Genomic DNA, 15,438 nt, shown 5'->3' with positions numbered 1-15,438 from the left:
TAGCAGCTGAAGTTTGTGTTTTCTTCAATATGTAAAGGGTCTGTCACACCTTGATGATTTAGCCAGAGTATGCTGACATATGAAAAATTTGCCAGATATCCTGGCATACGTCAGATAAGTTATAGGCAAGTTTTGTTTAAGTTTTGAGCACGCTGAAGCACGCTGGCATACACCAACATAGGGCAAGGTTGTCGAAACATTTTAGCATGCTGAAAATAAATCGCCGTATGTCAGCATGTGCTAACGTCGTGCATACGTGGGCCATAAGTTGTATGTGTTCACACACTTTAATTGTAAGTTCTTCATAAGTCCAAATATGTTGAGATAATGTCTCGTGTACCCAGAACTTATGAGCAACGTGCTTTGAACCGATGTGTTTATATTGAACTTATCTCCAACACATACTGATGTATGCAGACATATTGGACATGTTCCAGATGACCACAGAACTTACTGAGCGTGTTTCTAACTTAGAGCTACCGTATAATGGCATATTGGCAGCGTGTAGGGAAACTGGTATATAAAAATGGGTAAACCGTCAGTACGCCGCCAGACCTGTGGTACCACCCGCTCCACGTATCACCCGAGAGATGGAGGATCCGACAAGACTGAGATGAGAATACAAACTCTCTGTCCTCCAACATCAGCATGATCTCATTGATTTGTCACTGTACCAGTTGCGTGTCAATAGAGCCTGGAGAAGAAGAGATCAACAGCAGAGAAGGAACTGAGTGAGACCACGGATCAGGAGGTGACGGCAATTTGGCATGTATGATCAGTTGTCTTCAGCATGACACTGATTATTGTTGCTGCTGCGATGTCTAATGCAGTTATGAATCATCGAGCGGCAGCCTTTTTATAGGTGACGACACGTGATCATCTACGATATGCTGCCATGCACTATGCATAAGTTAGACTGTCGTTGGGCATAAATTATGGACGCTGGCAACACTCTAAGCATTAGTCGGTGTAAGTTATTTAAAAGTTATCAAAACGATCTATATAAGTTACTACTCGTTATGAATACGCTATGTATGATTCCAAGATTGAAAAAAAAAACATTGATAGTTTATCGTATGCCAGCGTTTTAGGGAACTTCTGGTACGTTGGCATACGCTGACTAAATTGTCAATGTGTGACAGGTCCATAAATATGTTCCTGACCCCCAGACTTTGAGTGGAATTAAATAAAAGCGATTTCAGATGTTTTCCATGTAAACCTCAATTTGGAATGATTATTTCCATGTAAACTCCTTCGAGTTTACATGGAACAACTTCAGAACAACTTCAGAACAATTCATTTAGAATTAATAAAACATGTAAACGTGGCTATTATGGCATCTATCGCCATGGAGACAAATGGGACAAACAAGCTAACAAGTTACAGAGCACATCTGTGGAGAGGCGACTGCGCTCAAGAACAGGTGTTTCTATACATGTTGTTGAGCAGTAAAACATTTGTAATTGAAAGACAATCTTAATGCCATACTGTGGAACATTCCAATCAACACCACAGCACCAACTTCATGTAGATAAGCAAATGTCAGATCCTCCACCAGAAATGTTACACAATGTAAGCTCTGAGCTGCTGTGTTCAGCCTTATGTAACTCCTTCAGTCCGAATCAAATCAGTGATAAAGTTGTTTCTCAGTTCCCACATAACACTCTTTGTTCTCCCCTGAACACAGCGCCCCCTGCGGTTCAGATTATAGACCATAATATGAGTATACTTGTCTATTTGTCATACTTCATATCACATTCTCCTCCGCCTGGTCCCATCGGTCACACACTCTGTATTTCACACCTCTCCTCCCTCTCTCCTCCTTCTCTCCGTCATATTTAATAAAGTCGTACAATCATTTTTATTTAAACACTGCGCTGGGGAGGCTGTGAGGCTGAAGGAAAGATGTGAAAAAAGAAGAAAAGAAGAGAGACTGGTGTCATTTGGAATCTAATTGGTTTTGTAAAGTGTGCCTTGGAGTTTGGAGTGCCAGTCTTTTACAATATGTGCCAATATACCACTTACATTTAGTTTCATTTTTGTAGCTGTTTTCATCCAACAAAAGCAAATGGAGAAAACCTACACTGTGTTCTATTTACTGACTAAAACCGAAACGCTAAATTGACTCTCTAAGCTATGTTAGAATGTTGTTATCTCATCATAACACACCTGGAGTTGTGTTTTGTTTCATTCACACATGTTCGAGTAATCCTGCTTTATTACTTTGTCTACATCTCCAAAGCTCCAAATACTCTGTTCCACCTTGTGATGTCATGAAGTGGTAGTTTTCATGTCATGAAGTGGTAGTTTTACCTTTAGTTCAGTAGAGACTAGGGATGTAACGGTACACAAAAATCTGGATTCTGTAGTATGTGCCTTGGTTCTGAGGTTCGGTTCATTTTCGGTACATTATGGGAACAAAATGCAGAACCATTTGTCTGTTGTTTATTTGTGTGTTTTATTAAACCAACAATTTGTTTTAACATTATACAAACAGGAAAATTAAATAAATGCAAAGTGCTGCTTAGTAATACTAATAAGTGAAATAAAATATTTTCAAATAAGCAACACATGTATGAAATATTATAAAAAATGAATTCCTTGTAAACAGTAAACAAAACTTTTCAAAAAGTAAATCGCAGCGCTAACAGTTCCAGCCTGAACTTTTACTCAATCTTCAGATTTTTGGCCAGAACAAAAAACAACTTGTCCACACTGTCTGCAGTAAGTGCAGATCTGCTGCAGTTACGTCCCCAGCAGCTGAAAAGACCCTATGGCTAGAAACAGAGGTCGCGGGTATGTCACGGTGAAAGTGAGGACCGGGGCGCGATGACAGTAGTTTTGTGAGGATTCACGTGGTTCGGAGGGACGTAGTCAAGGCGGGGGGCAATTGTTGTCAAGACAGCTGCTCTAACTATAAAGCACTGTGGGAAAAATTGTGACCCCAATCACAGACAAGTTCCCTGTTGAATATTAAAGAGCTGAGTCTTCTGTGTGGCTGCACATGTACTGGTGGAAGGGAAACACACACAAATTGAACAAACTCACTCGTGTACAGCCCTGCACCGAACCGAACGTCCTGTACCGAAACAGTTCATCACATACATGTACCGTTACACCGCTATGAAGAGACTATAAATTCCATGGAAATGATTCTAGTGAAGGTGTATAGAGTTTAAAAATACAGTGGAGCACTTCTTGTACAGTGTTGCCATAGGTACTTTGAAATAGTAATCTGACTACTGACTATTGATTACTTCTTTAAAAAGTAACTTAGTTAAGTTACTGACTACTTGCTTTTAGAAGTAACTAAGTTAGATTACAAGTTACTTTACATTACTGTTTTCTTTGCACCGGGTGGGACCTGCTCTGTTAACGTGGTTGAGCCGTGCTGTGTCTCTAGATCTCTTTCTTGAGGTTCGATGTTGTATTCTTGAAGGCAGACAACACTTTGTCTCCAGCACAGAGTGAACAACCAACCTTTATGTTGCCATCTTTAGCTGAAATAAAATGAAAATAATGTTTGTATTTCCAGCTACAAAAGGCGTACCTCTCTCCCTCCATTGTTTACATCTGACTCGTGGTGGAGCGGAGATGACGTAACATCATAGGAAACGTGTCACCAGAAACAATTTATATGATCTTTGGGGTCACATAACCCACGTCGCCAAAAAATAAAAATAAATAAACAACGTATGTCGCCCTGAAACACAAAAATAGTAAGGCACAGTGTATTAGATAAGTAACCTAAACCTGACTACTGGTTTGGAAATAGCACTGCATTAGACGACTCTTTACTGAAAAAAGTAGTGGGACTACAGTAAGACGTTATTAAGTAGCGCGTTTGTGGCATCACTGTTCTTGTATTACCACATGACATCACAAAGTTGAACAGAGTTTGTTAAACATGTGAATGAAACAAAACACAGCTCCAGGTTTGTTTGTGATGACAAAACAACATTATAACAGAGATCAGAAAATAGAGCGATATGGACCGACACCTGCTTGTTTCCATGGAGATAGCATCATCTGGAAAAGAACATACCCACGATATGATGGTAAACTGTTCCATATCTGTTCCATAGAGATAAAAACACCACCAGGCTGAGTTACAGGTCAGATCTGTGGTGAGGCAAACCTGCTCTCAGTATCAATGTATGTTTTGCTATTTTTGAGCAAACACTCATACTTAAATGCATTCTAGATGGAGAAGATGAATTATATATTGTGGAACATTCTAAGAAGTTAGTAAGTAGATTTGCAATTTATGTTTTAATAATAGGATTCTGTTCAAAGTTCACATTTTAAACACATCCAGAAGAACTGACAAAAAGAGTGAAATCTGAAGTGACAAACAAATACAAGCGTCACATTTCAGAACATTTGCACAGATCTAAACTAGAGGGTTAGCAGTTTTTATGCAGAGTAAGACTGGAGATTTTGTTTGTGGAGGAAATGATGGTACTTCAAGAATTTCAGCTTTTGTGATTTGTAGTAATGGGACTTTTGGCTTCTTTGTGGGATCTGAAGCTTTTGGATCTGTTCGTGTCAAAGAGCTGTTCAAAAGTCGGCCTCTTTTTATATTTATTTATGACAGAAGCCAACGTGAGAACAAATTTAACTATTAAGTGATCACAGAAAGACAAGACCAAGAATAAAATGATTCAAACTGAAAGTAGAAGTGTGTTTACCCTTTGGAATTATGAAAATCTAACTTATTAAGGTGGAAAATATGGGTTTTCTTGTGCACAAATTGCTGACTGGTTGCCCTGTGCTGATTTTTGTCTTGGTTTAAGGGTTCATCAGTGTAAAAATGCATAACAATTTGAAAGAATGAGTCGATTCTTTTAACCTTCCAGACCAGCGGTATCGTAAACAATGCTGGGGAATATGTTTTATAACCGCGCATAACTTTCTAACCATAAAAGATAGAAACTTACTCTTTTTTCCCCTTGAAAAGCTGAGAGTTGTGCCATTCCAAGCATATTTCCAACTTTATCCTACGTCACATGCTGCGTGATGACATACGGAGTGTTCAATGGAAACTTCGTTTTCTTTTGATTGGGCCAAACTTTCCCAAAGAGTGTGAGTCAAAATAGTCGATGCTCTAACGTCTGTGTTTGTAACAATTGAAAAAGCCGCTCTAAGTGCAGTTATTTCTCAATTATATGGCAAGTTACATTAGCTAGGCTGGCGCCACCTAGTGCCTCTGCTCAATGTCATTTCTCTCCAGCAACTAGGTCAGGAATCAAAATACACTAGATAGTTTGCAAAAACCCCTGAAGTGTGAGTTCAGGCACCGGCCAATTAGTGAAGAGCCAGACATTTTGTGTTGTCAACGATTCTCGAGATCGAGGATTTAAAGCCGGAACAAAGAGAATGTTTGGTGAATTGCATCAAGGGGAAAGACGTTATTGTCCTTCTTCCTATGGGATTTGGGAAAAGCTTAATATACCAGTTATCCCCATTAGTGGTGCATTACATACATCACGACCAAATAGCAGCGATTGGTTAAATGAAAAAAGTGCCCACCTACTGTCGAGCGAACAAATTCTAATGCTACGAGGTCAGACAGTTTCTACTAAGTGAAACCAGCTGATGAATCAGGCTAAAATTACACATTTTGGTTTGCATAATTGCGCATCCCTTGCTATTTTTATTTGAAAGGTTTATTTCAGTCAAAATGTCCAAATACAAATGTGATATACACTATGGAACCATCTAATGCTTAGAGTGTTGCCAGCGTTCACAACTTATACCCAACAACAATCTCACCTATGCAGAGCGCACAGCAGCATATCAGCGACGCTCACGTGTCGTCGCCTATAAAAAGGCTGCTGCTCCACGATTCATAGCTGCTCTAGACATGACAGTAGCGACATTAATCTTATTGGCACGCAGCTGGTACAGTGACAAACTGATGAGATGATGCCGATGTTGGAGGACAGCTTGTATGTATTCTCGTCTCAGCCGAATCCTCCATGATATGTGGAGCGGGTGGTACCATGGGGTGTGCTCACCATGACGTCTGGAGGAGTACTGACTGGTTCCTCCCCCTTTTTTTTATATTAAACCAATTTCCCTACACACTGCCAATACTCCATTATATAGTAGCTATAAGTTAGAAACATGTTCAGTAAGTTCTGTGGTCGTCGGAACATGTTGAATACATCTGCAGACATCAGTATGTTTTGGAGGTAAGTTTGATGTTATTGAAGTTACACATCGGTTCAGAGCACGTTACTCATAAGTTATGGGCACACTAGACATTATTATCTCAACGTATTTGGACTTATGAGTAACTTACAATTAACATGTGTGAACATGTGTCAACGACCTATTAACTTACCTACAACTTATGGCCCACGGATGCAGGACGTATAAACACACACTGGCATACGGCGATACATTTTTAGCATGCTAAAACGTTTTGATGACCTTGCCCTATGTCGACATATGCCAGTGTGTTTCAGCTTGCTCAAAACTTATACAAAACTTACATATAACTTATCTGACGTACGCCAGCGTATTTGCCAATTTTTTTCATTCATCATCAACGTGTGACAGCCCCTTTTCAGCCGTATGACACAACTACAGCAGCAGATTGTGAAACACCAGGTTGTACTGAAAAAAAGGATGTGTAACACTTCATTAGGGGGTAAAAGGGGGAGTTAAAAGCAAAATTAAGAAAACAAATCCAGGCAATGACAAATGTACAAAAATTGCTCTTTGGTCTGGAAGGGTTCAAGTGAGACCCAGACCGTTTACGCAACAAACCGTCCAGAAGAGCCCAACTTCTCTTCACTAGTGGTTTGATAATGTCCAGAATGTGATTTTGCTTCGATCGTCGTTCCTCCTGCAGCCCGGTTTGATGCAATGGAAACAAACACCATATTGTAAATGACACGTTTCTCTGTCACCACATTCACATATGCATTCATTCATATGCACATAAACATGTTAGTATAGGCTCCATATGGGGTCCGCCGCACAGACCCTCCTGCCCACTCACAGTCACTCACAGTCACTCACACTCACTCACAGTCACTCACACCTTTTATCAGAAACTCCTGCTGCTTTGTTCTGGCCCGCCCACATAAACACTCACATTTTATACGCTATTTACTATCTGCCACGTGTTCATTTAGTGTGATAATGTCCTGTCAATCAAACTAGGTCAAGCCAGCGATACCTTGCAGCTGATGTTATGTGTGAGACTAACTGTAGGCACTGCTCTGTCTGAAGCTCTACTGATCACAGGTTTTTGAAAATGTGTTTAAAGCATTTTCAAATATGTCATAATGTGGTTTCGTCATCGCAAACAGACCTGGAGTTGTGTTTTGGTTCATTCATTCACACATGTTTAACTCACAAACCCTACAGATTTAAACCTTCTCTCAAACTGAAAAAAATCTGTTCCACCTTGTGATGTCACGTGGTAATACAGGAAGTGCTCCACTGTGTTTTTAAACTCCACACACTTTTACTAGTCATTTGGATGATTTCGACACTGGAATTTATGCAACAAAAGGTAAAACGTATTGTAGGTAACTTGAAAACTACCACTACATGACGTCACAAGGTAGAACAGAGCATTTTGAGTTTTGGAGATGTAGGCAAGGCAAGGCAAGTTTATTTGTATAGCACAATTCGTACACAAAGTAATTCAAAGTGCTTTACAGAATAAGAAATACATTAAAATCATAATAAAAACAAATCAAAGCATAAATAATCATGAAGATTAAAATTTTTAAAAAGAGAGACATAAATTGGAGAGAAGAGTGCGGAATGAAAACCTTTCAGTTATTTGCACAGTTAAACAGAAATGTTTTGAGAGTCTGGATTTAAACAGCGTCACAGAAGAGTCTGTCTCACATGTTCAGACTGTTCCAGGTTTTAGCTGCATGAACCTGAAACTCTGACTCCCCTTGTTTAGTCGTGACTCTGGGCACCAGCAGGAGGCCGGTCCCTGAGCTCCTCAGAGTGTGAGATGGTTCATATGACACTAACATGTCACAGATGGACTTTGGTGCTCGGCCATGGAGACACTTGTACACAAGCAGAGCTGCTTTAAAGTCTATTCTCTGAGGCACAGGAGCCAGTGCAGAGACCTGAGCACAGGACTTATGTGCTCGTACTTCCTAGTTCGAGTAAGGACTCGAGCTGCAATGTTCTGGATGTTCTGGATGTTCTGGATGTTCTGCAGAGTCTCACAGCTCGTTTGGAGAGACCAGTGAGCAGAACATTACAGTATCTAACCTACTGGAGACAAACGCATGGATAAGTTTCTCCAAGTCTGATTTAGACAGTAAACCTTTGATTTTTGCTCTGTTTTTTAGATGGTAAAAGTCTGCAGATGTTATTGATTTGATGTGGCTGTTAAAGTTCAAGTCTGAGTCCATTATTAGCCCTAGATTTCTTGCCTGATTTGAAGGTTTTAGAGAGAGAGACTGGAGGTCTCTCTGGAGGTAGACAGACTAATCTGCCCTACAAACACAAAAGACCTTAACTTGCCAGAGTGTGAAACTGAGCAAAAATGACTTCAAAGCTTAATTTTTGTCCAGACAAAATTATAATAGGCAGGGCTGCCAAAATTTGACAACTAGTTGCTATAATGAAGAAATATTTGTAGGTGAAAAATATTGAGCTGAAAATTGACCCTTATTTGGCAGATACAGTGCTCTGCCTTTGTATCATGAGCCAATGATCATTATTTACTTGATTTTCACCAGACTTCCATCCCACCAAACTCTAGTCATCATGGAGTTTGTTTGAAATGACATAGAAGAGTTTTGGATTTCCTGTTTAGTGCTGATCAGGATCTCACTGCAACACTTACACATAGGGGTGTGCAAAAATATTGAAATATCGATATATCATATCGCTTAATGTGATGATACAGTATCGATATTGTGGGCTGCTGTATCGATATATCACCAAGAGTACTTTTTGGTATATTTTACTAAATTATTTTGTTACAGAGCTACAGTTTTGTTGCTTGTTTAGAGGAAGGAAACTTTTTTATGCGACACATTTCACATTTTCACTGTTTTGATGAATAAAATGTTTGTGTTTCATATGAACTTTGCACAAAAATTGGTTTAACAAAGACTTTTAGTATCACAGACATGATTTAGTCTTTATTTTTATTGAACTGTATTGAATCAATTTGAAATATATCATATTTAATCGAAAGCTCACTGTATCGAGATATGTATCGTATCGTGGCCTGTGTATCGAGGTATGTATTGTATCAGCAACTTCATAATGATACCCAGCCCTACTTACACAGTTAAACCATTTGACAGACTTTGCAGTATATTATTTACAGTATGAATAAATACACAAAATACTTTCACATATACATCTCATGGTATGATATTTATTGTGATATTTTGTGGATATGCTACTTTTTCCTCTTAAAATGCCTTGACAAGACTTAAAAGTGCTTAGAACTGTTATTTCTACATGTATGCACTGTAACGGAGCAAAGGATCATGGTCTATGTAGTTCCTTCTGTTTTTTTAGCTATTGCTGCACCGTAACTGTCAATTTAAGCAGAGAAATTTGTAATTCGATATATTGTGATGGCCCACGATATTATTAAGAGACTTTTGACGATATGATATTACGATATTTCTGTTATTGTCGCAACAAAAGGAGGCGAGAGGTTGGATTTGAAAATAAAATATGTTTATGAACTGAATCACAAACAGAACAAACACCGTTACTGTCTTTTGTCTTTGCACGACTCCTTATTTTTGGCTCATGAAAAAGCTCACAAGAGTTCATTTAGTTTTCGAACTTAACTTTTTTGACAGGCTTTACTAACATATGCTTTGTGTCACCATGGCAACACATCTAGGGCACACTCAGCACGATGAACCTGCTGGGGATTTTACAATATTGTGATGCCGCACGAACCCAGCCCATGTTCTCCTCTCTAAATGTCTTCTCCTCTTTCTCTCTTTCTCCAGGAGCAGAAGGACCAGAGCTACTCCACCGTGAAAACCGCCGCCACCCGAATCAGCGTCAACAACCTCAAACCCGGGACCACCTACGTGTTTCTGATCAGACCCTTCTCCAGCGCGGCGCCCCCTTCTGGCCTGGCCCCGCTCTCCTCCTCCTCCTCCGCATCCTCCGCGTCCTCTGCATCCTCTTCTTCCTCCTCGGCGTCGTCTTCTGCCTCCACCTCCTCGGCTCCTCCCATCGACTACGGAGCCTACAGCGCCCCCCTGGAACTGCAGACGCTCGGGGAATGTGAGTACAGAAAAGAAACTCCAATCAGACAATAGTTAGGGTCAAAATCACTAAAGTTCCATAGACTTTATTTAAACATTAGATTTAAACTGTGTATTTTTTTTATTCTCCATTTGTTATTTTGTGTAAATTTTACAATTGTTATACCACTTCACATTTTAAAGTTGGGCTAAACTCCGCCCACAACTATATTTCAAACTAGAAAAACACTCAGAGAGCGCAGACCTCCGCCAAGGACTACCCCCATTTTTTATATAAATTGCGATACAATCAGTCTTCTGGATCAGAATATGAAAGAGGATCCCATTGTCCATCCCTGAGTCAAATTTCATGGGGTTTGGTCAATAATTAACCGAGATATTGAGAAACTAAATTTTTGGCCCCATTTACCACAATGTTAACTAAAATTTCAAAGTGATCCAGAATTAGGATTTCTTCCGGATCAGCCCCAAAATGAAATCAGTTCTTCCTTTTCACATTTCCAACAAATCCTGAAAATTTCATCAAACAAACAAACAGACAAACGCCGGCAAAAACATAACCTCCTTGGCGGAGGTAATAAAGCTGCTAAACTGAGCAGAACCTGGAGGACTAAAGGGGAGAGTTAGGGAGGAGGAGGGATGGCGTCTGGAGGACTAAAGGGGAGAGTAAGGAGGGGCAGGGTCTGGAGGACAAAAGGGGAGAGTGAAGGAAGAGGGGGCAGGGTCAGGGGGACTAAAGGGGAGAGTGACAAGGGGTAGGGGACTAAAGGAGAGAGTGAGGGAGGAGGGATAGCGTTTGGAGGACTAAAGGGGAGAGTGAGGAAGGACAGTGTCTGGAGGACTAAAGGGGAGAGTGAGGAGGGGCAGGGTCTGGGGGACTAAAGGAGAGAGTGAGGTAGGACAAGGGGTGGGGCCTGAGGGACTAAAAGGGAGAGTGAATGTTACGACCCAGCTCGGTGGTGTCAGGGAAGTAACAAAAAAAAATCCAAGGTGGAGAGTGGAATAAATTAAGTAATTAGGTAATTAACAAGAATGTAAAAGGATAACTCAAGAATACAGCCAAATAACCCAAACTAAGAAACAAAACTACAGCATTAACATACAATGAGTTTTGTGTCAAAAACAGGTCACGCAGGTCTATACAAAAACGAGTGATTAAACTGAGGGACACACAACAAAACTAAATAATTAGTGCCCCAAAGTAAAACCACATAAAGCCACAAACTGAATCGAGTGAGAAAATAAAAAAGGCACAAAACAAAAAAAACTAAACAAGTGTCTCATTAAAACAAACAAAGTCAGACACATACTAGAAAAAAAAACAAGTGACTGACACTAAAGAGACACACACAAACACAAAATGGCAGCAGCCCCGAACAGGTGATGCCAGTCTCCTTAAACAGGAGGCGGTGGCTGCAGGTGAGGTGGGCGTAGACAAGCCCCACCAATCACACACCAGGGCTCCCACAGCAGGAATCAGGACAGGAATCAGGACAGCTCCGCAAAAGAAATGAAAACACAAAACAAGTCAGAACTGGAGGTTTAGGGCCGTAACAGTGAGGATGGAGTAGGGGCGGGGTCTGGAGGTGTAAAGGGGAGAGTGAGGGGGAAGTAGGGGCGGGGTCTGGAGGTGTAAAGGGGGAGAGTGAGGGGGAAGTAGGGGCGGGGTCTGGAGGTGTAAAGGGGAGAGTGAGGGGGAAGTAGGGGCGGGGTCTGGAGGTGTAAAGGGAAGAGTGAGGGGGAAGTAGGGCGGGGTCTGGAGGTGTAATGGGGAGAGTGAGGGGGAAGTAGGGGCGGGGTCTGGAGGTGTAAAGGGAAGAGTGAGGGGGAAGTAGGGGCGGGGTCTGGAGGTGTAAAGGGGAGAGTGAGGGGGAAGTAGGGGCGGGGTCCAGAGAAACAAACAACAGTGTGATTGGTCTAACAGGTATCCACACTTCAAACTCTGCCTCTGTAAACAGGGCAGTCTTATGTGATGTCACGTAGTACTTGAACTTGTCAAGGCCATTGGAGGCAGCACACACTAATGTTTGGCTGATTTTGAACACAAAGCTGCAAATTGACTTAAGGAGAATTTACCAGATTTTGGCTGCAATTTGACTCGATGACTCGATGATTTGACTTGATGACTCGACTTTGTATATTCATGTGCGCTTCTGAAGCCGTTGAACTCCTCGTGTGTGTGTGTGTGTGTGTATGCGTGCATGCGGTGTCAGTGTGACTCTGAGCTGCTCTGTCAGATCAGATCCACCAAACAGTGATGGACACAGAGGCGTAAGATACAAACTCAGGAAATAGCGAAAATAATTATTACTCACGTCTTGTAAAGTTGTACATTTAAATCTCATCCATATTGTCTATAGAATTTGGCCTCTGCAAATAATGACACCAAGTCCACAAAACCACACTGTTAATCCAGTTTGAGGCGTTCTTTGAAAGTAAAAAGGTGAGAGTAGTTCCTCACGCGTGTCTGTTTACATCCACACAGCACGTGGATCGCGGTGAAGCTGCAGATTAGTGAAGGTGACTCTACTTCCTGTGAACTTTACCTTCAGCATCCTGTGCATAAAAATCATGTACCTGAAGTTTTACACCACATTTCACAAATAATAATAACACAGTTTTGACTTGTATTTAAACTAGTGTACAAGTGCAGAGCTCTGATCTTTGAACACTTAAGAATCTCAAAGTGAGTGGTTTTACTGTAGATGAGAAACAGGTGACGCGATCACACTCAATGCAGTCTTCGTGATCGGAGATTTAGAATCTTACACAATTCTCCTCGTGTCTGTGGTGTGTGCTTTTTGTTGCACATTTAAAAATCGTTTAAAATCCTGTAGTGTGTGGCAGCCTTTAGTTTGTCCTAAAATAGAAACAGTAGATATCTTGTATTTATTCCAGTGCTCAAAAATATTCTGATACATGCTTTCTTACAGAGAGTTGGCTTGCCCCTCCACAGACCTCACCTATTATGTAGTGGCGTCACCTACTTTTATCCATGGAGAAAAAGAAGTTTAGAATGTATTAGTGAAACTGTTAATTCCACATAATCTCCTCTAATTGCGTTGGTGCCCGTCACAGATGGAATATAAGCACAGTAATGTATGTGACAGATGCAGCGTTTGGAACAAATGACACTGTCTGTAAATCTAATGTGTGTAATATAAGAAACAAATCAGTGTTTAATTGGCTTTAAACTATTCATCAACGTTAACAAGTATTATGACACATTTCTAGAGGAGTTATATCAGGGAAACAGTTCTGCTGAAGGAGATTAAAAAGGATCCGATGTAATTTTCCTTTCAGTCTAAATGTACTGCTAAGACTTTTTAATAACCACATTTTAAATAGCCTTAAAGCAGACTTATTCAGCAAAATGGAGTTAGTTTCCTTCTCCTTTACCCTCTTTTTGTTGTACATCAGGGGTCTCCAACCTTTTTCCTTTGGTCAAAAGTTTTAGAACATCTCCCTTTTTCCATTTTTTTTCCTGTTTACTGTTGACTAAAACATATTCAAAACTTTTGATTGATGAAAGTGTTCACCTTTGGCAGATAGAACAGCTGGACACACTCGTGGCTCGTTCTTTTTACAACAGAAATCAAATATTGTTTAGAAAGTTCTTCCCAAGTCTGTTGTAGAAGTTCCATAAATGTGTGGCATTTGTAGGTTGCTTCACTCTTCTGTTCAGTTCATCCCAAACCAGCTCCATGGGCTTTAAGTCTGGACACTGTGCTGGACACTTGTTCTTTTTTCCTGAGGTCGTTTTGGCAGAGCTTGGACTTGTGTTTTGATTTTCAGTGAAAATAAAGGGCGTAGAGTTTGTGGGGCTAGACAGATTTGAGTTTGAGTCTTGAGCAGTTCAAGTCTGTGCATTCACCTGGATTCCTGTAGGCGTATAAGCCCAGCCTTGAGCTCATCATACGAGTGAGTTCAAGTCTATGCCGAATGCAGTGGTTTTTGCTGCGTTCACCTGCCTATGAGGGTCCATGAACAGGTGGATCCTTGTAGGCGTATAAGCCCAGCCTTGAGCTCTGAAGCTAGGGACATGAAGACATGTCCCATTAATCAGCAAGTGCACTCATTTTTTTAGAGCACTTGTAACTTCAAGACTTTTTTAGAAGTAAACCAGAACTAAACCAGAACTAAACACATAATAAAAGACCCAACTTGGACTATATCTGAACTCAAGCAGAACTTAATCAGGGTTTAGGATCTAAACCAAGACTTGTCAAGAACTAAACCAGGATTAAACCAACACATAATGACCCAAGTTAAACATTATCAGAACTCAAGCAGAACAGGACTCAGGATCTAAACCAAGACATGTCTAGAACTACGCCAGGATTAAATATGACATAACCCAAAACTAAACCAAGCCTAAATTTGGACTATATCGGGACTAAATCAGATCTAAACCAAGACTAAACCATGTCAGTCTTCTCTGCAGTCCAGCTCTAACATAATCTGATTGAATTAGAGTAGCACAAAGGAAGCCTGTGTCTCTGTCGCCTTCATAAGAATGTGCTTCCTGTTCACACTTGACTCCCACACACTTTACACGTGTCATTTTAGTGCAGAAGAGCGCCCCCTGCTGTTCTTCACTCCTCCCACAGAGCGGCTCATACAGGCCAGCGGGGGGCCGCGAGGAGAGGGAGGGCCGCTCCATCGCCTACTGCAAAATAAAATCATATCTTGTCCAGTCAAAATGTGTGTTCTTCTGTGCACTGGTTCAGAACTGTAGTTTTAAACGCATCTATCTCCATGGAGACAATCACGCGACGCCACCTGTCCAAGTTACAGGTCAGATCTGTGGAGAAGCACGCACACTCACAATCAGAATGCATGTCCTGGTTAGGCCTGGAACAATAACAAATTTTGCTGGACGATTAATTGACCAAGAATTTATTGCGATAAATGATAATATTGACATTTTGAGACAAATTTCAACTAATATAATGACTATGGAATAAAAATGCAAATACATCCTCTCAATGATCAATAAACTTGACTTTCTAAATTTAACAACATTTAACACAGGAAGTGTAAGACAAACAAAAACAACAGGCCTAAATAAAACAGACTTAACATAGGACTAGTCTAATGTGTCTGGCTCACAGCGAGGACTTGTTCACAAAAATGTACTTGAATAAACCACTGTTGAACCAAATCCAACCAAAGCAGTAAATCAAATGGATTATTA

At 40.6% G+C, this 15,438-nt stretch overlaps 1 protein-coding gene across 1 annotated transcript in view; it reads left to right on the top strand.

Moving 5' to 3' along the window:
* Positions 1-15,438, top strand: part of LOC110157791 (ephrin type-A receptor 7-like) — a 358,749-nt gene that overhangs the window by 246,544 nt on the left and 96,767 nt on the right. The window contains exon 7 of the mRNA XM_055157155.1: positions 9,978-10,260. Coding sequence (XP_055013130.1) covers positions 9,978-10,260 — 283 coding nt within the window. The remainder of the gene's footprint in view (positions 1-9,977; positions 10,261-15,438) is intronic.

This window comes from Boleophthalmus pectinirostris, unplaced genomic scaffold, assembly GCF_026225935.1.
Source record: "Boleophthalmus pectinirostris isolate CB_2022bp ecotype Guang Dong unplaced genomic scaffold, ASM2622593v1 HiC_scaffold_21, whole genome shotgun sequence".
NCBI classification, from domain to species: domain Eukaryota; kingdom Metazoa; phylum Chordata; class Actinopteri; order Gobiiformes; family Gobiidae; genus Boleophthalmus; species Boleophthalmus pectinirostris.
The sequence above is the reverse complement of the archived record's forward strand: the minus strand, read 5'-3'. Positions and strand labels throughout refer to the sequence as shown.